Genomic DNA, 26,235 nt, shown 5'->3' on the forward strand with positions numbered 1-26,235 from the left:
TGTTGCCATGGGGACATGGGGGACAGTTCGAGGAATGTAATTGATAACGTTGTGAATATTTTGTAGGGTGTCAGGTGGTCACATGTCTTGCCTCATGGATGGGGAAGAGGCTTGATCACTGCACTGTACACCTGAAGCTGATGTTGTATAATAAAGTACTATTTCTTAATTATACTTCAAAACTGGCTGTTTCTCAGGTTGAAAAGGGGCCCTTCCAGATTAAAAAAAACAAAAACAAAAAACAACAAAAAAAACCCACAAAAAACATTTTAGATGTCATCAGATGATTCCTGATTATTTGTAAAAGATAACATAAAGACATAAAGAAAATCTTTTGCTCTAAAAGACGGTATATGAATTAAGTTTACTTACAGAGAAGACAAACATGTGCAAATTCTCTAGTTCAAACGTTTGGTCAAACTAAGCTATTGAAACTATAAATCCAACAGTAGAATTAAAAGGGGCAGGAGATTATATGCAGAGTTTACAGCAGTTATACTAATTCGTGGATGGCTTTTGGCTAATCTGCTTGCCTGAAATTCAACATTGGTTCTGTAATTAGCATTTCCTCCATGAACTTGGAGGTATGACAGAGTTTATGCGACCATTTAAAACACCTTAAGTTTAAAAATCCAAAGGGTTAAGTACAGCAGGTGAAATATCTGGTTTAAAGAATTCTTTCACTATTCTGATTGGGTGTTTCAGAGGTTTGTAGTTAATGGTTTAAGGTAGAAAAGGAAATTGGAGTTTAGCAATCTACAAATAAATGAGTTTCTGCTCAAGTTTAATCTATAAACAGACACACATATTGCTCATGAAATCAAAACCAGCTCAAGGCTCTTGATAAGCAGATCAAGGTGGACATATTTTCTGGACTTTGAATTAAGGGATATGTTCTCCTAATTCTATTAGTTATCTTTGTGGTTTATTCTCTTATTGAAGTAACTGGTTTCACTGTGGTTTATATTTTCTTCTTTTTGTTTGTTTGTTTGAATTTGGGTGTGTAATATTACATAGATTTATAATCGCTTCCATTAAATTGCTTCCAAGGATTTCATGGAAAAGTCTGTTGCTGTTGTTTTAATCTCATGGTTTTAATGGGATTTATATGCCTATGGGAGGTGTGTGTGTGTGTGTGTGTGTGTGTGTGTGTGTGTGTGTGTGTGTTTACTGCCCATGGTTGTTTCATATCTTTGTACTTAATTGATCTAGCCGCCTTGTGGCAGTGTGATATTGTTTTAGATCTATCGTTTAGATTGTTTAGTTGGTTATCATTAAAATACCATTTATTGCATAATATAGCTAGGGGGAAATAAATAATGCAGTTAATAGATATATTTTCTTAGCTTATAGGTGTAGATTTTCTGTTGTACATGTATCCTTATGCTATTTGGTTGCATTTATAAAAAGTAAGGTTTTAAATGTATTACTTGTATAATTATGTATTATATGGCAGTAAAACTGGACAGGCAAATGTATATAACCAACTGTTGACATGTAATAAGAAATAATATAAATTCACAACTATCATACTTTAAAACACATATTTATACTTTTGGGTAAAATTGTCTTGGAAGTTAAAAAATAATTAGTAGAAAACTACTCAGATTATATTTTAAACCCTTGGTAGATGGTATGAATTACATTTCTCAACATTTCATGGTTTGTTTTTTTTATTTTCACACAATTTTTTTTTTCTTTCATGGCTCTCAACATTAATTGAAATACTTAGAAACGGCTTCCTTCAAGTAATGATGACTTGTCTGAGTTCAGAGCTCTAGAGGATGAAGTTATGAAAGCAATAAAAGTCAAGTGAAACATCATTTGGAAATACTTGGGATGAGAGACAATACTCGCTGAAGCCTCTTTAGTGCCTTTTACGGCAGACATGACAGCCATTCCTGATCCAGACTTTGCTCACGCTCTGTAGAAAAGAGAAAGTCTGATCATGACATTAAAAAAGAAATTAAACAATATGGTTTCCAATTGAGTACAGTGACAAGCTTCTGCTAACAAGAGAGAGCGCAACAGTCGATACAGAAGTTAGCTACCTGGCCCAATGCCACATGCTAAGGACAGATGCACTAACAGTCACCAGTGCCACAAATTTGTACATGGCAATATTTGTTTCACCTGACAAATATTTTTCAACTTCTTGAAAACCAAGCAGAGTCTGGTTGGGGCTGACTGTCACGTACCCAAGGTAGTGGTAAGTAGCAGACACTGCATCCCACAGTTTGCTGTGGATGATGGTAAACTCCAAACATTAGAATATGAAATTTGGGGGACGGGTGTGTTCATATGACAGAAGGCAGTTACAGTCGTACGTGCCTGCACAGACTTGCTGCATGTTCTGTGAAACCCACGTCTGTATTTTTCTATTTCAATGGTACAGGAAGGCCAGCCATAGGGAAGGAGGGGCTCTCCTTCACCCTTTGAAAGTTACTGTTCACAAAATAAATGCCCCAAAATGCAGATGCACTGGTAAAGCAGTATATGGCTTCTAATTAGGGTTTTCTGCAGGATTTCTAGTTCTCAGCTGTGCTCTAAATCCATGCAAGTGATTCCTAGTAAATCAGGTTCTGTGTCTACACCTATTTAGCAGTGCCCATGTAAATTATGCTTAATTACATGATGAGAGGATTTACCCCCTTTGCTCAATTATTTGGTATTTCCACACTAGAGATGCTTGTTCTCTTTTCCTCTAGTTTGTAGACACGGAATATAAACATTTCAAGAAGTATGATAACAACTCCCTCATGAGAAGCCTTAGGGATCACTCCCAAGTAACAACCATGTTTAATATACAGAGGGTGCCAAAAAATGCATACACATTTTTAAAAAGGAAAACTGTATTAAAATTGTAATATTCAATATGTACCGATAACAAAAGATGAATACAAGTCATGTTTGACTTCTGCAATTACAAGAGGTATTCAAGGTGGTTATCATCAGCATCCAGGCACTCCTGATTATCATGAACTACTGCTTGAGCAATATTGACCAAGGTGTTCCCTTGTATACATTTTTTTTGGCACTCCCGGTATATCACAGTTGAATTTTCCTTTGTCAATTTATTTTGTAGCTTATTGTTAAATCAGCATATATTCCAAACACAACAGAATCTGTGACTTGTGATTTTCTTAGATTAATGCATCGAATCTTGGAAAGTATGTTTTAGACTGTGCACCTGGAATCAAAGCTGAGGAAAATCCACAAGAGAGCTAGATTTTATCCAAAGATTTAAAAAACTCACTCCTCCCTTCCCAACAAGATCAACATTTCCCACATCATTCAAAATGTATAAATTATGTTACATTTCTGGTTTGTTTTATTTCCCTAGCCCCTATAGTTTACTGTTGCCGTGGTTAGCAGTTGAGGGCGCTTGTAAAAAGTTACAGGGGAAACTAAGATGAATCCCAGTGGAGTTTATCAGCATGGTAATTAGGTGACAGTTTTTGGTACTGTCAACTTTTGAAAGAATGTAAGTCAACTTAATTTTCAGAGGATTCAAATTCTACTCCTTTCAAACCTCTGACTTGTGGAGTTATGGTTGAAAAGGAAAAGACTGATATCTCCATCTATGAAAATTTGTAAACAATTTCTAAGGTACTTTGTTGCTTACTTCCTTCTAGGAAAATTTGTATTCATTGCTTGAAAGAAGTCTTATTTTAGATATATAGCAAAAGAGTTCCATTTAGTTCATATTTTTGTCTGTTTTATTTCTAGAACCAACTAGGAAGTCAGGTTCTAATTTTTAAAAACTCTTGAGATAGTTTTTCAGCCTACCCTCTAGCTTCTTGGTGGAGTTTACCATCATGAAAGCCTTTCAGCAGACTGTGGGATGCACGTGACAAAGATGGGCAACCGATGTACCTTGCTGCATGAGAGCTCCAACTCCAAACCAGAAACTATTTAGTAAAGTAAAATTGTTTTCCACCACGTCTGAGTCAGGGTTGCATGGGTGGGGGTTATACCACTCGTAGGGTGTAAACCTGTGGTAGTTAACAGAAACAGCTTGTAAACATCAGATAAACACAGGTGGGACCAGCAAAACCTGCTGAACAATACAGAAAAACCCAACAATTAATGACGAAAGCATCAAACCACAACAGCAGGCCATATTCATAAACATAGCTTTGGCAGACAAAGTGCAAAAGAGCCTTTAGACACTATATTTACCAGACTTCTTATTTCTAGGTCCTCAGATCTATGTTTACTGAATTCTTCCTAGTTTTGACTCATTTTCATTTTACTGAACACCTAAATGGACAGTAAAGAAAGGTTCACTCATCCCTAGTATTTACCCCACCAAGTAGCACAGACAGCAGTGCACACTTGTTACACACCAACTACAATGTCAAGGTCCTATGTTGGTCGGTACCAGGGTGACACACAAAAGAGAGGGGTGACTGGCCTTCAAAGGGTGTCCATGGATAGGAGCTCAAAAGGAGTCTGAGTGCTCTAGTGATTTTCTAACGCATCAAAGGAGCTGCAAGGTTGAAAAAAATCAGTGAACAAAAGGAAGGTCTGGATTTGGGGTGTGGTTAAGTATTTTTAGGATGGACACAAAAATCACAATCCTTAAATACAGAGACAAAGTTTAAACTTAGAAGCATCCCCGCCCAGGCCTAGGGGTTCTTTAGTGTTAACTCCACAACATGGAGAATTTTAGGCTCATAATTCCCTCTTGATTTGTTTTTAATTTAATTGTTTCCAGAACAATGAACTGTTGTCACTGGATCGCTAACCCTAGTTAGTTAAGATGTCGGCTTAACCTTCCTGGCCTCAGTTCCCTTATTTGTAAAGAAGAGGGAATCCAGATATCTCTGAAGTGTGTTAAAATCCGCAGAACTTAATAGGTTTTCAGTTCTTTCTAAACATCTGTCTGATTGCTATAGCCCAGAGGAAGTCCCTGCTCTGTGGTTATTTTGGGGGCTGTCCTGCCAAAATTTTTCCAAAGAGACATTAGCAGATGCTCCATGAAGTGATGTGGAAATGATTTAAAATGCAGTGGTTCTTAGCACTGGAAGCTGTGCCATTGGTTATCGGGTCCTTGTAATGCAAGCGGGAGTGTTCAGGTAATATTAAAACACCGCGATGCCTATGAGAATACATGGAGTGCTCTCCAGCCATGAGGTTTCAGCAGTAAACAATAGTAGGCTGCTGACACTTGGGGGGAACTGAGATTAAGGTGAATATACATTATTTATAGCCCATAGGAGGGTACACTGTGAATTATGCACAAGGAACTGGGCAGACAGTTCCTCTTAATGGAAAAGCATTCTCTAGCCTCCCCCTCCGACCCTCCGGACTTCTTCTGGAAAGTGTAAAGTGTCTCCTCATCAAATCTTAGGGGGACAGGGGTAACAGCCCTGCAGTTTATTCTGCAATAACGTCATCTGACTCGTTACTGTGCCTTCTCCACAGCTGCAGTGCACACGGTACAGGTTCCTGCGCAGCTTATGAATATAGCTTTAATTGACAATGCCATGCCAATACATTTTAATTACGGTGTCAACAATATAATTAAGTTTTGGATTTATACACTCTTATGACCGAGTCATTTGCTGAGCTGAAGAAATGAATGCCAATGTTAATGAACCTACTAATTGAAGCAATATGCAGAGTAAAGATGCCGTTACTTAAACACTATCATTGTCACTTCTATGATAATTTAAAATATTAATTGCAATAAATTGAGAGGCTTATGCATTCAAAAGAAGGGGGCTTTCTAAACAGACTGTAAAACCTGGCAACCGTGAGCCCCTGATATTCTGGCATTTCTCCCGCCTAGAAGCTCTGATCAATGAGCTCACCACTTCCCTCTTTAGAATGCTGCTTTTAGCTCGTCGTGTATCAGTAGTTTATACTTTGTAGTTATAAGTGAACAATTAATCTAATTTTCTATGGCAAAAAGGAAAACTGTCTGAACAGCGATGCGATTCTGCCTGTACTGCAGAGATATTTTAGGTTCTTTCTCTTCAGGTTTCTGAGTGGCTTGGGGAACATGTGGACTGAGGAGTATGAAATTAAATGATATGATGCTCTTGTGAAAGACCTTGGCTTCTCACAATGCAACAGATCTCTGTGCCACCTGAATGTAAATATTTCAGCTTGAAATTCCTAATGCCTGCTTAAAGATATCCAGTGTGACAGCTGTGTCGTCATCAGAAAATCTGGGGGAAAGGTTAATATATGACTTGTGCCAATGATAGTCTGAAGCTACCATCTCCAATTGATACTGATCTTTAGCAAAACGACAGAGAAAGGGACAAATGTGCTTAGACTCTGTGTCAAAACTTGCACATAAAAGAGTATTATTATATTGAAATGCAAAGGTTCATTGTGGATTTATGTTTAGAGATGCCAGGCTTTTACTTGAATGGAAGATATAAAATGATGATCACACTGAAGATCTTTAATTAAGGAACTCTTTTTTTATGGCTGAGAATGGATATTGGATGCATTGAGGAGAGAGAGGTCTGGTTCTTTTTAAAAACTCTATTTGAACTTGTAATATAACTATTGGGTTTGTATTATAACCTTAGAGTTATATAGTCAAAGGTTTTCTTAATTTTTTTTTTGCCAGATGATAACTTAAAAATATGTTCATTTTTAAGAAGGCAAACATACATAAAAAAATGTAAGCAGACATTATATCTGGATATTTGGTCTTTTTAAACTGTGTGTTCATGATGGACATAATTTCTTCAGATTAAATATTCTTCAAAAAGTAATTAGAAAAAAAAATGTCAACCACAAGACAAAAACACTGATGTGCACACACGTAACAAGTCATAGTAACTATAATTTTTATGTAGTTTTCTTTGGTTTGTCCCATTGATGTTTAACTTTATAAATTCAATTCAGTTCAGCAAATGATTTTTAAGCATCAATCTAGCGAGAGCATTAGCCTAAATGCAGCGATGGGCTTTCTTTTTCCTGTTTAAAAGGACATAAAAGGATATACTTCAAAACAAATTCAAAAGCCTCTCAAGCATGAAAGATGATTAAGAGATTAGCTTTTCCTTTCTACTTTACTTACTGTGAATGCAAAACACTAAGATGGCAACAGAAAGCCCTTTTACATCTTAGATTATTGGTTCTGAGTGACCAAGTTCATGGGAATTGATACTACTTATTCAACCAGGATTTTTTCTCTGTAAGTCACCTCCAAAATATATTTTGTAGCTTTATGAAGTAGATAGAAGCAGGAATGGACTGAAAGGTGTGAAGATGAATGTCGAGAGTATGATCCCCAGGACAGTGCACCTGGGCATCACAAGGAGTTACGAGTATTTTCTGTTTCACCACCACATGGTTTACAAGCTTGCATTTGGTGCACGTCACCTCAGCTTCCCCAAGACCCAAAGCAAGACAATGAGAAGGGGCAACAAGAAGAATAAGCTAAATAAAGAAGAGCTAGTTTATAAATGGTACTTTTGGTGAGTAGGAATATTGAGTAGATAGTATTGATTGGAAGGGGGAGGCTGCTTTCTTCATAGAAATAGAACGAAGTCAGAAAATATAGGGCTCTGGGCCACGCAGAGTGTGTAGAAAACAGGCAAAATAAGAAGGAGCTAACTGTGGAATGTTACACTTTCCTGACATTCTGATGACAAAAATGAGGCAATTTAAAAGCACGACGGGTCGAGTGTAAAAGGGTACTTTCAACCTGTGCAATTGTGAGAACTTCTGGTTGCTGCGATCAAGTCAGTGTTATCTATAATAGGGCAATGGCTCATCAACATCGCCTTGCCTACTTGACTCTTTAGCATCACCACCCAGAGAGAGCAGCGGACAGAGGTGCATGGAAGCTCACTTCTCTGCTGCTCTCTGAGGCTTGGATTTCTCCACTGTCTCTAATGTCACCCACCAGGTGTGGGGCCCAGGGCAAAAGAATGGAACAATGAGCCAACATAGAATTTCGTATTCATCGTTAGAGGATACATCACCTTAGGGGAGTCATTTATTAAATGGCCATTCTAGTGCAGTATTAATTTCACTTAGGAACCAGTAATGAGAAATGCACCTCCAAAGGTGAGCAACTTATCTTTTAAAATTTGATATCCAAAACAATATTTTCTTTAATTATTTAGCACATGGTCTCTCAGCCTTGGTGCTATTGATATTTTGTGGTAATCCTTGGTTGTAGGCCACTGTCCTTCATATTATACAATTTTCAGCAGCATCCCTGGATTCTACCCCTTGATACGAGTAGCATCTTCCACTCTCAGTTATGACAACCCAAATGTGTTCCTAGAACATTGTCAACTGTTCCACGGGGCACAAAAATCTCTTAGTTGAGAACCACTGATCTAGGCTATTAAAGTATCAAAGGATCATATCACTATACATATTGTCAATACATTATTTTCTGAGGTAAGACACATGGAAAAAGAGTTCTGGTCATTATTTAAAAGTAGTTTAATATTTGATCAAATTTTGAAAATCAGTCTGGGATTTGGTAATGGTACACTTGAATAGGCATGGGGAAAAAATTCATTTCATATTGAATGTATAAATACCCACATGTGAGAGCACAAGTTTGTTCAGTTTGAATATGTCTGCCTTGTGAATCTTTAAGACCTTTCCAAACTGGGTTATTTTCCCAGCTTTCTTTATAATTATGCCAGGGAAAGAGTTACCTGGCATTAATCAAGACCAGACAGTGGACAATGACAAAGAGCTAGCATGAAGAAGTATTTTTCTTAGAAATTCCTGGAGGGAAAACAAAAATCGATTAGGGAAAAAGTTCACTAAGTTCTGTTGAAAGATGAAAAAGATTGAAAATGAGTAGGGGACATTCAAAAACAATTATTTTCTTTTACATGGTTTATCTAGAAATATCAAATGTTTAAACCAACCAAAAGATCAAATAGCCATGTTTCAAATTCAGCATCAAAGGTATTTGGAAAATATACTGAAAGATATAAAAATCCTTTGAAGAATTATATACAGTGGACTGGTTAAATATAGAGTTATCTCAGAAAATAAAGCCTAAACTGAATCATCAGTAGTGGCATAAAGATTGCATGCTTCCAGACTCTATATGTAAGTAATCTTTCTTTTCATATTCATTTCTAGAATTCTCTTGTCAACTCTCTAATGTTTTAAAAAATAAATTTTATAAAAATATTAAAGTATTTTTTTTCCTGAGGATTTCACAATCTCCATTTTTCTTGTTTTTCTTATTTGCTACAGTAATTCCTAGCTAACATTTTTTCTGTTTTGCTTAACCAAATATTCCAGAGGTCAAATATCTGGATGCCATTTTACTCTTTCTGTTGAAACATTTTAGATTTATTAGCTGAGCTATTGCTTTTGTTGTAGCCAAATTCCGCAAAAATGGAATTTTTATCTTGCTTGAAATACTGATAAAATTAGATTAATATAAAAATTATTTTCTTATTCTCTTTTAAAAGTATCTTAATAAATAATTGGAAGCTATTCATTTACAGAGTTGGCTTTTATGAGGGAGAACTTGACACAATAGAACACTAGGCAAGGCTACAATAACTCTTTAAAGTTCTTAATCTATATTTATCATATAGAGCAATACATATCAACCTAGATCTCTTGTTGTAAATTCAGTAGTCCTTGAACTTACCTTGCAATCACAAAGAGTACACAACTGACTCCCAAGCAGGCTAAGAGCACATACATCCAAATGTCAGGAGACAGGGGGTTAAGGAAGGAGAAGACGCCTGGATTGGTACCATTGGGTTTCCGGTAGAGAATGCTGATGCCCAGGGTCATGAAGGGCTTGGAGAAGTCGATGACTTTCTCCCGCACGTAGGTGATGGTAAGGGGAGCCACCGCCAGATCAGCCCTCTGTGAAAGCAAGTTCAAAATCAGTGTCTCAGTTGTCTAGCTTCCTGGCTAATGCCTGGACTTTCCATGGGTACTCCTGATCTTTAGTCTCAACTCCAAATGTTTTTCACACAAGAAGCTCCTGTGATGACTGGCTTTCATATAACAATGGTTGAATAATACAGTTATGTTTATGAAAGAGTATTTATTAGGAAAGAAAAACCAGAAGGTGTGAAGTACATGCACACAGACAGACCGGCAGACAGACAGACATGTATACGTTCTGAAACTAAATGGAGAAAAAAGCTGAGGAATGGTGTCTTTTAAAAAAGCCTGTGAGAAAAGCAAGGAAAGAGTAACTTGGTCATATAATTAGTTGACAAGATGAGGTTTTGCTCTGAGCTGCAAACTTTAGAATTCTTTATCTAATTTCAGAATCATCCGGGTTTATTCTTCAGTATGGAGGATGGCCCCCTACATTTTTATCTTCAATTTTTATCCTCACTTGCCCTTCCAAGTAAGCAAACTCCATTTCTAGGTTGTTTTTTCCTACTTTTTGAATCATTTTTAGAATTCCAAAAAGTGAAACATTTCTTCTGAATCAACAATTTTTTTCTTTTTTCTTTTCCTTCTTCTCATTATGCATTTTTTTCATAACTTTAAAACCTATATATAGGAAATGTATTTTTGCTTACGTGATCTATAAGCTCTTTGACCATTCCATTCCACTCCCCTTTGTCATTCTGGGCTCCGTATTTTCCATCGGGGACAAGTTTAACATCATAAATAAAACCCAAGATGTTTGACAATTCCTTCAAAAGATCCAGGCAATATCCTTCGAATCTGTCATTTCCATATAGCGGCTTATCAGATTTCCTGTACATCACATAGGGTTCTTCCTACATGAAACAAAACAAATATGAAAACCCTGTTATAAGGAAAGGCAGAATGTCCTTCCACAAACTCCATCAGCAGCCAGAAGTTATAAACTATTTGAAAATGATTTTTAAGATTTGAGAGTGCTGAAGCCAATCACTTACCTTCCTGCCTTTGTTAAATTCATTCTCCCTATACCCTCTGCAAGTACAGAAAACTTCACTCATTACTTTCTCTTCCTCCTCTCTCTTTGAATGAGAAGGTTTTCTTCTATTGCTGAGGACAGGGCTGTGAGTAGATGGTGTGACAGAGGCTCAGTCACGTGTAAGCTTTAGGTCTGGCACAGCAGGCAATCAGCGGCCAGATGTCTAGAAGCCTGTTCTCCAACTATATCCATGCCCACACTTCCCTGCATGGCCTGCCCTCCCTCCTCGCTTTTATCTATGAGCTTCACCTACTAATATAAAGGAAATATAAATCAGTAAATTTACCATCTTGTTCTTCAAACTTCCTATTTGCTGAATATTATTTCCTTATCTCTCAGCTACATTTTATCTCAATTTCACTCTTCACTGATTAGCTACAGATTTTTGGTTGGTTTCCTTCAGGGTGTCTTATTCAAAGACTATTTCTATGTCATCTTTCATCAGCAGCTCCATGTTCTTATTTGAACTCACCTCAAATCTTGTATCTGGTAATTCTTTGCTTATACACTTACAGAATAAATCCCTTATTCTATGAATGGACATTTCCTTACTACCATGTATCTACAATCTTAATTATCATTTGACTAATTGAAAATTTATTTTACTTTATAAAATTCTATTAGTTACTATACTATTGATATGGTATTTTATTTTTTTCTTGTTATGCATTTTTTTCAGACATTTAAGACCCATTTAGGCTTATCCTCAAATAAACTGATAGAAATAGAAAACTCTATATTTCCATGAGATAGTTGCAGAGGAAGTAGTCACCAAAAAAAACAAAACAGTTTTTATATTGGATGAACAACTCTCAGAAGTTAACAATTTTAGAAATACATTGTTCTGACATTATGGACTGAATCAAATCAAGCAGGAATGTCTGAAAGGGAAGATTTTAGACAGGGTCACTCCTGCCTTTTATCCTTTGGGTTAGGTTTGGGGAAGAGGAAGAATTAACAACCCGTGGTTTTTTTTAGTGTATAACCAGGGTTCCAACAGGAAGCAGGAAATAACTTTACTTGGGCTTTTGAAGAGCAATTAATATAGGGGCTATTTACAAAGGAGTGAGAAAGGTGAAGGGAGACAACAAGGATGGAGGTAAGAGAAGAGGTAGGGTGTAGACACCCAGGGACAAACACCCAAGAAGCCCGTACCACTCAGGGCTGAGGCAAGCAGGAGGAAAGAGTATTCCTGGAGTCTGGGAGTAGAATCATTGGTAGCATAGGCTCTGTGGTTGTGAAGGACAGAGTTTCTGACAAAGCCACTGGGAGGCAGGGAAAGACATTTTCTTATGTCTCTTCCCCACCTTCCTGTGCTCTTGTCAGAGTTTCCCCTTGGTTGAAACCAACCAGCAGCCAGAGAGCAAGGGATGCCAGCTTGGTGGGGCTAGAGGCTGGGGCAGAGCAGAGCTGACAGTGGATTGGAGGTGGGAGATCTTTAGAACATTGTTGGAAGCTTATAATTCAATCAATTATAGGTATATAGAAACACATGTTTGTAGTGTTCCAATTAAAAGCAGATATCTGCAGACAGAGTTGTTGGTATGGAAAAGATAGCTGAGGAATCTTTTGAGGCTTAGGGTAGGAGTCTGGACAAGAGGGGTCTGGATAAGATGCCCTGAATTCCCCATAGTTCACTTACCAGAATGGTGGTGACGATGAGTGTTCGGTTAGCCAGTGAATCGGTGATATTGTTGGACCTGTCTTTGTTACCATCCGTCATGTTAAGCCCACTGTTGGAATTCCAAATCCCAATCTACATAGAACACAGTACATCAGAGGCTGCTGGCTGTCAGTGATGCCATTTACACTAAAGAGAGGCCCCTTCTACACAGGAATGGACGACACACATGCTCGTAGTCTGGGAAGAGGACACCAGGGCATCACAGGGGAAGCTACAGATTGTGGGGAAATGAAACAATGGAGAAATGAATCTGTAAATGGCACAGGAAAAATTTGGGCTATTTAGGGTGGAGCAGGGAGAGGTCTTTTTAGTTTTGATTTATTAAGCTCATTATTTTTTAAATGAAAAATTCTTAAAAGAGTATCAATTTTTTTCTTCCAAATGTATTCGTTGAGCGCCTTCCTATATGCCAGTCACTGTTCTAGGCATTCTAGGACATAGCAATGGATAAAACAGACCAAAATGTCTGCCTTTGTGGTGCTAGCAGTCTATTGAAACAAACCTCACATGGCCAAAATGGTACTATCAGTGTCTTTAACATGTATAAAGAACGGGACGAAGAGAGTAGAGTGGAAGATGGAGAGACTGCGTATCTAAAGGGGGAAGGTCATTGGAAGAAAAGGTGTGGATGGGCAGCAGACTAAGTTCTGGGCCTCTCTTCATTGAAAAGCCAGCGCTGGGAGGGGAGTGGTAGCTGGTGTGGGCCCTAGTAGCACTCTGTTTGTACCTCTGTTCTGGGCCTGCCTTCTGTATTCATTTGTTTACCTGTCTTATCTGTCCACTTGACTATGAACTCCTTCAGTGAGGGTATTCACTTTTATTGCTCGTTGATCTTTATATCACCTAAGCACCCCTGGTGACTGGCAGTCAGTGAAGCCCATTTCTCTTTTAAAAAAATAATGACCCACAATTTTCTCCAGTTGCCAAGTCAATCGTGGGTTGTTAAGCCCTATAGAAGTATATTGATGTGTTGAGCATCAGGAGAAGAGCCTGAGGGAATGGGGCTATTTGTCTGAAGCCCTCTACAGGCATTTGCTGCCAGCTATGTGGGACAAAATGCAGGTGTGCTTCAGAGCCAGGAGATCCTAGTTGCTGTGTGACCTTGGACAAGATGTTCACCTTCCTGAGCTTTGGTTCTCTGTAAAGGACGTCATAGGGATATTGAAACTATCCAATGAGAAGATGCATGTGAAAGTGTTGGTATACATTAAGAGCTACACAAGTATTAATAATGACACCCAACTGACCAGGATATGAAAAACAGGGACAGTTTAGGAACACGGACATTTGGGCAAACTCTGGTATAGACTGGGTAGCCCTATGCTTGACCCCTAAATATATTCCCCCACTGGGAGGACATTAGATTAGCGGGATAGAATATGAGCTTTAAAGACAGACTTTTGTCCAGATCCTTGCTTTGCAATTTACCAGTAGTGTGACCCTGGGCAAATTAATTAATCCTGCTGTGCCTCAATTTCCTCACCAGCAAAATAGAGATAAAGGCTTTTCTGATGATCAAATATCACCTATGGGAATGTTAGGGTTCTCCTTTCCTATGGCTTTACTTTGATTTACCACCTAAATACAGCAGCTGGAAATTCATTTAGCTTGACAAATATGCTTTTTAGAAACGGAAATTCTTTGAGGAAGTTTCAAGGACTATTACACATTCACACAGCAGTGTGAACTATTTCAGTTTTACTGTTTCCTGTCATACTTAATAAGGGTTGGTTGGTTGGTGAAATAAGGAGGTAGTTTTTGCATTTGAAAGTATTTTGATCCTGTCTGTACAGAGGTTACTAAAAGTAGAGTTGGGATGTAAGACAGCACCTTCAATAACCATGCAGTCTTTCCAGCATCAAGTGCAATGTCTGTCACTTAGAACACGCACAATGTCTGTTAATTGAAGAATCTTCAGTTTTCCTTGGCTGGCTTTAAACTCCAAAAAGAGGGACAACTTTTTCTTCTCTCTCTTCTCAACTTTCACCCCTTCTCTCATTTTTTTGAGGCAGAGACTCTTGCTTCTAGGAAACATAACTCATGCTAAACACACCTGGAGTCTATTGGTTGTCATCTAAAGCTATGCTTTATTTAGGCTGTGAACAATTGACTTCTAACTTTATACAGACTGTGTATAAATTGGGCCTGGCTGTACTTATAATTAACTTTGACTTAGTCACTGGGGAGAATGGGACCTAATTTTTAATTAAGTATTGAAAAGTAGAGAAATTGCTATTCTGTTTGTAGCCAATTCATTAGATTAATTAAATAATGGAATGTGTTCTCTTTAACTCTTATGTATATAAATGCCAAGTGTGTGTTTAAAGAAATATACTAATATTTGAAAGTGGCAATGTGAAACAGCCTCACAGTATTCTTTTTAAAAACACCAACTTGAAATCATAGACAAATATGCTGCACAGCTTAATGTCTGGCTTTAATTTTTTTTTTACTGGCCCTACTAAAAGTGCAGAGGTTAGATATTGCTGCTGTGTTTCCAATCAACTGAGTCCCAGTTTCCCATTCATTGTGAAGCTTCCTCCATAAGATCAGAAAAAGGAGAATACTTTTTTTCTTGTTTAGCAAAAGTTCCTTCAAATTAGACTAAAAGACTATCAAAATATAGTCAAGGTCAGGCTATTTCCGGAAAGTGATCTTTTAATCTTTTTAATCAGCAAAACAAAAGTGTGTGTGTGTGTGTGTGTGTGTGTGTGTGTGTGTTTTAAACCTAAGTAGTCAACTCTCTTTACCTTTTAATTCAAGTAAATGAACATCAGCAATTGAATTTCTCTTTCTGAAGAAGCAAGTCTCATGAGCTGTGTGTTAGTAGGAGGCATGGAGTTAACTGGATGCCTAGACATTTAACATTTTAGTCCTGGACTGCCTCCAGGAAGTAGAACCTCAATTTTCAAAATGTACATTAAAAGCACACAGCAGTAATTTACCAATGAGAAGTAGCGGAGGGTGGATCAATTATTTGTGGGGAGAAACACCCAGAAGCTAAATAGTGTGGTCCTGCCTACTTTCACTTTGTAAACGGGCATGTGGGAGCAGCCATTTATGACCTAGGACAAACGTGAGGAAGTGTTTCCAATGACTGCCCAAGTGACATTAAGCAAACATTTCTGTTTTTAAAAAGGTGGTGCAACAAAAGTACATTCAGAGCGTGACTAGTATCTGTCTTCCAAATTGAGGGAGTGATTCATACAGACTCAAAATCCTAAATTGCTAAGGGAAATAATGAACTGTCTAGGAAAAAATGGAAGGTTTACCTGTTTCTTGTATGATGAGCCACACGAACACCTATTTTAGTGATGGCCTTTTTAAAGATTGGTACATCCTTTTTTTGGAAATAATTTACAGTGAACTATTCTATACTAAAAAAGGTCAGAGTGCAGAGAAGAGCTTCTCAAATTGGAATGTGATGAGGGTAAACCCTCTTTTAAGATGGAGTCTTGTTGGGAGAGGACCTGTGTTTGTCAGGTCTGAATGGGTCTCATGTGCTAGCACTTGGGTTACCGTACAATGTTGATGAGCAGTCATAACACAAACAGCACACCATAGCCTATGAGACTTACTACGTGGGCGATGGGGGGTCTGCAGGGAGAAAGGGACACAGAGGTAGGGAGGAAGAGCAAAGTCGAGAAGGTGCATCCCTGGGAAGTGGGGTGATGATTGCAGTTTAGTGACAAATAAAGGACACTCCCCGCCCCTGTGTATAATTTCAGAGCTTGGGATCCACCCTCTAGGATATCAGGATTGGATTAATTTGACATTCATAAAGCGCTTGGAGTCTCCAGCTGGATTAGTGTGATAAGCTTCTTTCTGGGTGCCAGGTGGGTTCATCGTTTTATTAGCAGTGAGGAAATGGTATTGCCTTCTATGGGCCTTTGGTAGCTGATTCGCTGAAGAGTAAAACAAGGTTATTAAATCTGTGGGGTCTTGTTAAACTTAAAAGGAGGGCATCTTTGAGCTCCTCTACTGAGTCCTAGCAAGAGAGAGACAAACTTTTTGACTACAGGAGAAACTGTTTACATTTTCTGTGGTCTAACTGATAATTCAAAAGATGAATGCGAACCTGACAGAACTGTTTAAACTGAACAACCTGAAGTAATTTAAGGACCATCTGTCCATCAGTAGATATTTCAGCAAGTAGTTTTGGAGAGAGAGAATAAAAGACAATGCTTGCATATCACTGGGACATTTATCTGATCCAAACGTTTTTAATGTCTAGCATTTGCTTATATAATCTGTGCACATTCCTTGGCAACATGATACTGTAAAACATGAAATAGTAGGTGTTATAATTTATAAGCTCATCTAATTTTCCTTCCAGAGTCTCTAATGTTTTTGTCCTCTGGAAACTCTTGTTCTAATACAAATTGTGAGAAAATATGACAAAGATATCACACAAAACAAAGATAGCTCACAAGAAAAGGGAATTTCTGCAAAGAGCTCGTACTTTGTGGTGCTGACTTTGAAGGTAAAGCCCTAGCCTTCTGAGCCTTAGCCTGTCTGACCAGTCTGATGAATCAAATCTATTGTTGCTTTCGCGCCCCTTAGGAAAAATATTTAGTGATTTGAGAAGGAATATAAGTACACCAGTGTCTGCTTCTGTTGCAGTTACCTGCTTTCAGTCCTAACAAAGACTGATCCTGCCCGGGAGAAACAAAAATAATCTCGGGGAAAATATTTAATCCATCATTATTTAATCCACAGCTAGCCTGTTTTCAATTCACGCTTGGGTAATGTTGTTGAGAGAGAGCGTATTCAATCACCCTGGCTCTCCCTTTACATAGAATATCGCCTCTAAACTGCAATTGGAGGGCGACTGGTCTGGAAAAACTGGAAGGAGGCAGGCTTTTCCTTTGACATTTCCCACCCCACCCCCAGATTTCCTGCAGTTTTTGTTCGAGTACAAACCTTCTTCCACACTTTATATAAGTGTTTAGACACTTCGCCAGCAGCCTTGGTTTTCAGAGGGAAAGATAAAAATAGCACTTAATTAAAATGGAACAAGGACCCCAAAAGGTAACATGGCGTTTGAGTGCTCAGTGCTACACTCCCCACCCACTGCTTGGAATCTTGCATCATAAATCAATATAAAGCCTGAGAACAGGTACAGTAAACAGATGAGCCAAGTACTTGGGTCCCACAGAACTTGATTTTCACTTCTTTCACACACCAAAAAAATGATTTAAAATTCTTTTGATTATGCACAGCTATGCTGCAGAGTTAAAGGGACTTCATTATTCCTGTAAAAGACCTGCTCAAGGCATTCATAACCAAAATCAATCAATCAACCAACCCATTAGTCATTGTGCGTGCGTGCACGCGCGCGCGCACACACACACACACACACACACACACACACATACACACACACACACATTATTCTTAAGTGAGAAGAAAGCATGCTTGATGACTTATTATTTGATTATGGACTTTGAAGAAATAGAAACTTGAGTGAAAGTGAGAAAATGGGCTGTTTCTAACAATTTTCCTTGTGGACCCCGCAGAAGCTGACATAAAAAGATTGGGCATTTCCTCCCTTGGCTCCTAAGGGAGATGAGTTCGCTTCCCCCATTGCCTTAAGGCCCAATCAGCCTTCTCAGGTATTGAGCCCAAGTCACCTGAAGAAAGAAAAGTTATTGCAAACAATGAAGAGATAAGAAACAAATTGAGAAAACACTTTCATCTAATTTGATTTTGCCTTTGATGGAAAAACACCAATAGAATGTGCATAATATTGCAATGTACAACTAGCTGTGAAACATAAAGCATAACAAAAGCTTCCTCTATTTCATCACCCATCTGAGCCAAAAAGATGTTTCCTTAACAGCTTTTCTTCCCCCTTCTGTTCTGTACATTATGAGAGGCGGAGAGGGAGAGAAACAGGCAAGCATAGAGAAGCAGACATTTTCTTTAAAAAATAAGCAAATCAGAGTGAAGAAGTACCAGAGAGGAGAGAGAGAGAGAGCCAGAAAAAGAGGGAGAAAGAGTGAGAGAGTGAGAGAGCACTTTTGAAATGGGAAATCTGCATGTATAATGTGGACTCTCAAAGCTGTAAACTAATTATTTTCCTCAAACATTTCAATACCAGTGGTCACCATCTATTACATTCAGTCTAATTACTCTTTGTTTGTTTTAATTAAGCTATTTGGGGGTGGGGCATAGTTAGGACCTAAAAACAAATGTGCCCAAGTTAAAAGCAACAAAACAGAAATGTAAATCTTATCTTATTTTAAAAATCAACCAAAATACTTCAACTAAATAAGCAACTGTTCCCAAAGCCACTCTTTTATATTAAGCATACCTTCTTGTCTACTACAGCAAAAAAAAAAAGCAAAACAAAACAAAACAAAGTTAAAGAATTTGCTGTTCAGATGAGTATTTTGGGGATTTCAAACCTTTTTTTCTTTAAGATTCTTAAGGCTGAAATCTTCACACACTAGTGTTAATTAATTCCAAATTATAGCTGTGAATACTAAAATTGATGTAATAAAACATACAGAGAAGCCAAATTCTATTATTATTTAACTAAATAGTTTACATTTTAATTGCTCTAAATAGTAACTAAAATGGAACTTTAAACTTTGGGAGAGTGAGAATTACACCTAAAAATAAATCCTAACATCAGAACCCAACATTAAAATACATTTTTTGGCATATTTCCTCCTAAAATTAAGAATGCAAAGTTAGATTGCTCCAGTAAGCCTTTTTTATCCTGCCTTATCCTGTCCCTCTATCACAAATCTCAAAATAGAGTGCAATTAAAATTAATTTCTGAATAACCCTTGGATATCATTCCAAAGTTACATCATTGACAGCCTCTGATTTTTTAAGTTTAAACTTGATTTCTTAAAACCTTTGTGAAATGGGGTTAATGACACCCACCCATAGGGTTTTATGCATGTACGGATATAACCATGCTTGCCATATAAACCAAGCACTGTGAGCGTTCATCAGCATTGCTATTAATAACACGTATAATTTCAGAATCTAGCATGTCAACATCTATCTGCAGATCTGGGAGAGAGATCTCGTAAAACAGGCATAAATAAACACATTGAGAGAATCATTTTCTTCTCATCCCTCTACTTGTCCTTGCAATTAAAATGCTTGAGCAGTGCTCTTTATTTTATTTTTAAATTTATTATTGAGGAGGTTACCTTCTCCGTTCCTTCCTCTTTGAGACTAATAATGTCCAGATCAAAATCCTTCCTCAAGCCATCGGTTTTATTGAAGGTGATACGCCCAGTCAAGCCATCCCACCGAGCCTATGGACAAAAGGAACGTGGCGTTACTGTTTAATGCTGATCATAATCCTAACACCATCAAAATTGTAATTCCTCAGATTCATCACAGTATCCAATTATTCGGTTTCATCATGGGGGTTATAAACCACCACCTTGGTTCAGTAGCTGGAGAGCAGAGCACTCCACTGTTTTACTAGCGCTCATTTATTTTGTCAGTTATAACATCTTAACATCAGTCAAATCTGTAATAGTACCGATCTAAATGGGCAGGATGGAAAAAAGTGACTGTAAAATAGCCGGCACAGGGAGCAAACAAAGTCTGGGAAGGCATCATGTTCTGTATGCCAAGGTCAATCCAAAACATTTTCAAAGTACTGCCCAGGGGAGGAACTCTTTCCCCCGCTCTGTGAAAAGGATATAATTCAGTGATCTATTATTGAATTTTTAGAGTGTTTTTGAGGGTCGTTTAGGCCTTCCAAAGTCATCTGACATTATATTAGTTTCCTGTGGCTGCTATAGCAAATTATCATACATTTTGGTGGCTTAAAACAATAGAAATTTGTTCTCTCACACTTTGGGAGGACAGAAGGAAAAGTACGAAATTATCACGGGGCAAAATCAGTGTCGGCAGGGCCCTGCTCTCCCTGAAGGCTCCAGGGAGACTCTGTTCTGTTTCTTGTCTCTTCCTGCTTCCAGTGACTGCCGGCTGGCTATCTTGTCTTGTGGCTGCATCACCCCAGTCTCTGCCTCTGTGGCCACATGGCCTTCTTCTCTTCTATGTATTCTCCCTCTACCTTGCTCTTATAAGGACACTTGGGATGGCATTTAGGGTCCACACAGATAATCCAGGATAATCTCCCTTCATATAATCATATGTGCAAAGTCCTTTTTTACCATATAAAGTAACATTTACAGGTTTCAGAGATTAGGACGTGGATATCTTTTGGGGGAGCCATTATTCAGCCTACCACATATATCAACATCGTTTTAGGAATTAAAAATCACGGTACTTTGCCTTTCACAGAACTCACGTTGGACATCTTTGGGGGTCTCATTAAATAAAAATTAGTGGCCCTGGAAGCTTTTGAGCTTCAATCTTTAAGTGATTTTTGGAAACCTTGTCTATTTTGAGTTGACTTACAAATGAGGATACAGGAGAACTCGGCCCTATATATACACTGAGCTGTTTTGGTTTTTTCCCCTCCTGACTTTACCAAATTCAGACATGGGGAAGATCTGAAGAGTTATATTTTATCACAGTATTTACCCATTTGGTTAAGAGATACAGCAATGCAGTGGAAAGAGTTTAAGTTTATCACAGAGGTAGGTTTGAACCTCTGAAGTATGACTTCAGGCAAATTATTTAAGCTGAACTTGGGTTATCTTTGATTTCAGTGTTTGATTCATGAAGGATTAGGGGACATTTCTATGGCACTTAACACAATTCTTAACACACTAAAAGCCTTTAAAATTTTATCAATGGTTATTTTTACTACTGCCTCTTATTTTCTTTCCCCACGTTCCCAACTCTACAGTTTGGCTTTTATTACCTCACACGTCAGGACTCACATGTGTAGTTTTTTTTTGTTTGTTTGTTTATTTGTTTTGGACTCTTCTATATTTTATTTTACAAATCAATCTCAGATTTATTGTCTCAAAATGCAATTTTCACATTCATGTAATTTCTTCCAACATATAAAGTGCATAATGGATCCGTGCTACCTACAGAGTAGTCTAAACCTTGACTTTACATTAGAGGTTTTGATGGTTAATTTTACATGTCAATTTGACTGAGTCACAAGATGCTCAGATATCAAGTTAAATATTACCTCTGGATGTGTCTGTTTGAGTCAGTAGACTAAATAAAGCAAATTGCCCTCCCCATTGTGAGTGAGCATTATCTAAGCAATCAATTGAGGGCCTATGTAGAAGAAAAAGGCAGAGAAAGGAAAATTTTGCTCTCTGACTATTTGAGCTGAGACATCGGTCTTCTGCCCTCGGACTGGGTCCTACACCATTGGCTCTCCTAGCTCTCATCTTCTCTGTGACAGAAACTATGTGGGAATATAGCACCCAGCAATTTACAGTTTAGTAAGAACAAGCACGTTAATGTATTTCAATGGAGCCCCATAAGTGTGATGATAAACGTTTGCACACAGTAATGGAAGAAAGTAGTATGGAGAAGAAGCACTCATCCCAATTGCAGGGATAGACAGAGTCAGCAAAAGATTCCTGGAGGATAGAAAACCTGAGCTCTCAAAGGATGAGAAGTTGGCCAAGCAAAGATCCACAGCCTGAGAAAAAGCATGAAATACAGCATAAATTATGCTTGTCAGGGATCTATAATGCAAGGTGAGGAATGATGAGAAATGAGCCTAGAAAGGCAAATAGGTGCCCGTTCATAAAGGCGTTATGAATCGTGCTAGTTTGCTTGGACTTTGCTTCGTAGAAATTTGGGAATCACTGGAGTGTTTTAAAGCTAGGGGTGTCATGAAAATGTGAATTAGAAGAAGACGATTTTAGCAGAATTGGGGAAGATGACTCGGAGAATGTCAAGATTGTAAGCAGGGGGCTGGTGAGTAGGTAGTTCCCATAGAACAAAATTGATGGAAGTGTATTTACATGCTCACATATGAATATTTGGACCCCATAGCCCCTTTATCTCCCCTTTCTAGCCAAATTTCATACCATTAAATATTAATGGAAATAGTTCCACGGCAGGGTGGACAGAGCTTCTTGAAGAAAGCATTGCCATAGGAGTTCTTATATAAAGAGTATGTTATGGTATCGAATTAATTGTCAGGAACCAACACAATTAACCAAAACTGATTTTCTGGCTACCATTTAGGTGGAATGGAGGTCCTGACAGAGGTACATATTGTCACAATAATACTGGAAGTTAAGTCAAACTAATGTCAGGAAGTGATGTGTGGCAGGAAAAGCCTACAACTCTCATCTAAGCCTTCTATATGGCCACATGAGATGAGTTGCTCGAGTACTGGGACATAAGAAGAAATGCTTCTTCGAAACCCAGGACTTGGCCTCCAGTTTGCTGCCAAGGGAGATCAGAATGCCAAACACCAGCACCAGCTTTCAAAAAGAGGTGGCATATTTTTAAAGTAAACAGAAACACCTGTTTTTACACTTGCTGGGATACAGCTAATCACATTCTCTGGACCGGGACAAAAAAATCAGTATCGAATGCAAGTAGGGAACATCATCTTTGTATATTTACATACACCTCCTTGGCACTGCAGTATCCTTTTCCTCCCCGTCATATTCTAGTCCTACTCCCTGTACTCTGGTCCCTTATTTTGCAAGTTAAGGCTAGATTCGTGGATTGATTGGTTAAATGAGAGTCGCCAAATAAGCTACTCTGTTAGGGTTATAGCATCTGCCTGAGTGGGGAAACAATTTGTCTAAGGTTTCGATTTAGTGGAAATCTCTATTGTGTTAGGGACTTGGACTAAGTCGGTTTTCAGGCTCCTCCTTTATGCTTCTAAAAGTGTGCTGTTCTAACCTCCCTCCAGATCTGTTTGGAAGGAGGTAGTTATCTTTGTTAAGTTCTATAGGATTTTCAGAAAGCATTTGGCTGAAGGAAACTTTTTCTTCATGGGGGTCATGCTGTGAGTCAATTCGATACCTTGTCCGGAGTTTATGGAGCACTCTGAAAATATACAGAATTGGTAGCATTTATCTCTTGATGTAGCATATAGTTCATAGCAGGGTCTTAAAACCCACTTCAGAAATTCAATTTCATTTCCACTAAGTGTGTCTATTGTGTTCTTTTGTTTGGATTCTGTTGCATTGGTTTTATTCTTTAATTTAGTGTTCCAATCACTGGTGCAGAGTAATTCCCACTTTTTCTCGCTTCTCCTCCCTGCTCATCCAAGTGGCAAAAAAACATTCTTTTTTCATTCTCTTACACTGCTTCCTTCCCTGCCTCAAATATCTGCAAAGACTCCCTGCCTGGTTCTTTATTGAATTGAAATATCTTTTGACCTTCAAAGTTAAGTTTCCCTTAGTGCCACAATTACCTGTGTTTTCCTGCTTCCTATCTCTAGAGGAACATGTCTGTACTTGTCCTTTTCCTTTTTTTGCAAACTAATTGTTGATAAGCATTTATTAATCACCAATGAATTATTGACGAGAGTGAATAGATAATGACTAATTCCTGGATATGGTGAGTAAGATCCATACAGAATCCATTTTCTGGGACAGGGCTGAAGCATATATAATTTAGATAATGATACATAATTATATTAGTCATAATTACAATTTGCTCGCCGTATGTAGAAGTATTGGCACAGGGGACAATTATAGTATACTTAACTGAAAACAATACTTAAGCTATTGTCTTTATTTTAGGAAATAACTTTAATTTCTACCCTGCATTAGACCTCTTGACAACAACTGCTTGATAGCAATGAATCAAATGATGTGACTTTTTCTTTTCTCTTATCGGACACATTATCTGATGGCCAACAGACAGAAATCAGAGATAAAAGAAGAAAAACAAAGTTTTTATTAATGTCTTGTTTATGTCTTATTTTTCAAGACGGTATTTGTTGTCCAAATAAAATCTATCAATCTATCAATCTATCTATCTATCTATCTATCTATCTATCTATCTATACACACACACACACACACACACACACACACACACACATACACACACAGAGGGTGTCAAAAATGTATACACATTTTAAGAAAAAAAACATTAAAATTGTAATACTCAATATATACTGATAACAAAAGACGGATACAAGTCTTGTTTGACTCCTGCAATTACAAGAGGTGCTCAAAGTGGCTACCATCAGTGTACAGACACTTCTGATTATGGTGAATTACTGCTTGAGCAATATTGACCAAAGTGTCCACTTGGATACATTGTTTGGCACCCCCGGTATATATCTTAGTATTGAGGAAGTAAGTACCTAGCACTTAATTGTACACTCTAATAATAGTCAACTTTTACATTCATTTAGTTAAAAATGATTGCTTGTATTTATATTTTTTGATAAAGAGGACTTAAATATGTAAAAGAACATATAGCCCATTCCTAGAATTTTCCTGACACAGGCATTCTCATTTTCCATAGGCTATAAATTACTTCCTATCGCAAGACAGAATTTTTTGGGGGGAGTAAGAAAGAATGTGCTTTTCTGAATTTCTAGCATTTCTTCATTTATATCTTAGAAACTATGCTTTCTTGTAACAATTTTATAAATAGAAGTTTCATGGCAGACCCAAAGGTTAGCTTCCTTTGGGATTGGAACAAGGTGAGGGGGGAAAATCATGTTTCAATGACTATTCTGTGTGTTATGCAAATGTATCAAAACTTCAAAATAAAGGAACACAATTTAAAAGATGGCATGGCCTCTCTTTGTCATAGTGGCCATTGTTGAGCAGGCTCATATAAAGATGATTTGATCCTCTAGGGAAATATATCTAATATTTCAATTTATTGCTCTTTAAGGCCCAGACTCTGTAAAATGTAAATGACCTCTATCTAATAGAAAAGATAATCCCCAAATTATAATTTTATTGCCCTGTCATACATTAACCAGTTTTATTTTTTTCTGGTGGCCTCTAGAACCAGTTTCTCTAGATCTCCTTGGGACGATTTTTGCCATCTTGCTGGTTTCCTCAGAGCTACATACATTTTCTACACTTGCTTTTTATGTCCATATTAGAGTCACATTTACAACTATTTTAAAATTGTGCTGTGACTGGACGATGGTCCTACCAAGATTCCTGAATAGACTCACCTGCCAGAGCCAAATTTATGGGTCACTCAATCTCAGAAACACCTTTTAAAATGTGTGGTTTTTTTTTCCAATCCTGGAGCACATCCCAAGCAGTGAGAGAATTCACCTTTGCTGACTCTGTTTCTCTTGTTTTTTTCTTTCCCTTTCTTTTCTTCTAATTCTGTATTTTGATTCTGATGTTTCACTCAAGTCAGGCAATCTGAAAATATCTTGCCTCACTCATAGTTTGAGCTATTTCTTTCCCCAAGCTGGGTGCAGAGACCGGTAGATCCGTGTCTGATCTCAGCCCATTTTTCCATCTCTCCTGCACAGTCAGGTGAGTGCTTTGTGTCTCAGCAGCTTCTGGTTTGGGCCTTGACCAGGTCCAGGGACTGGTGGGCATTTGAATGCTAGTCCAGTCTCAGAAACATCGTCAGGAGAGCACCCTGTGTATATGTGAATCTGATTCACACAGGTTGCTCCTCGTGGCGACAATGATTGGGAAACAGGCATTTTCCTCTGATTATGTTGTGATCTGTCAGGTTGGTGAGGGTAACCTAATTCTCTGTCTGTACAGTGAGAGATAACTGCAAATCTGGTTTGCTAGTCTTTTTCTCTATGTCTCAGGCCCACTGGAAAAAA

At 38.0% G+C, this 26,235-nt stretch overlaps 1 protein-coding gene across 7 annotated transcripts in view; it reads right to left on the minus strand.

Annotated features, from left to right (window-relative positions):
- The window catches only part of GRIK1 (glutamate ionotropic receptor kainate type subunit 1), a 366,775-nt gene that overhangs the window by 36,469 nt on the left and 304,071 nt on the right, over positions 1 to 26,235 (minus strand). For 3 of the 7 annotated variants that reach the window (XM_019654980.1, XM_019654978.1, XM_019654981.1), the window contains exons 8-13: positions 19,754 to 19,861; positions 17,505 to 17,549; positions 12,540 to 12,653; positions 10,512 to 10,715; positions 9,614 to 9,837; positions 3,877 to 3,995 (exon numbers count right to left, since the gene is read on the minus strand). In XM_019654980.1, coding sequence (XP_019510525.1) covers positions 3,877 to 3,995; positions 9,614 to 9,837; positions 10,512 to 10,715; positions 12,540 to 12,653; positions 17,505 to 17,549; positions 19,754 to 19,861 — 814 coding nt within the window. Of the gene's footprint in view, positions 1 to 1,714; positions 1,925 to 3,876; positions 3,996 to 8,441; positions 8,725 to 9,613; positions 9,838 to 10,511; positions 10,716 to 12,539; positions 12,654 to 17,504; positions 17,550 to 19,753; positions 19,862 to 26,235 lie in introns of those variants that run through there. The other 4 variants (XM_019654982.1, XM_019654979.1, XM_019654984.1 and 1 more) reach the window with 3 other exon arrangements.

This window comes from Hipposideros armiger, unplaced genomic scaffold, assembly GCF_001890085.2.
Source record: "Hipposideros armiger isolate ML-2016 unplaced genomic scaffold, ASM189008v1 scaffold_233, whole genome shotgun sequence".
In the NCBI taxonomy this organism is placed as follows: domain Eukaryota; kingdom Metazoa; phylum Chordata; class Mammalia; order Chiroptera; family Hipposideridae; genus Hipposideros; species Hipposideros armiger.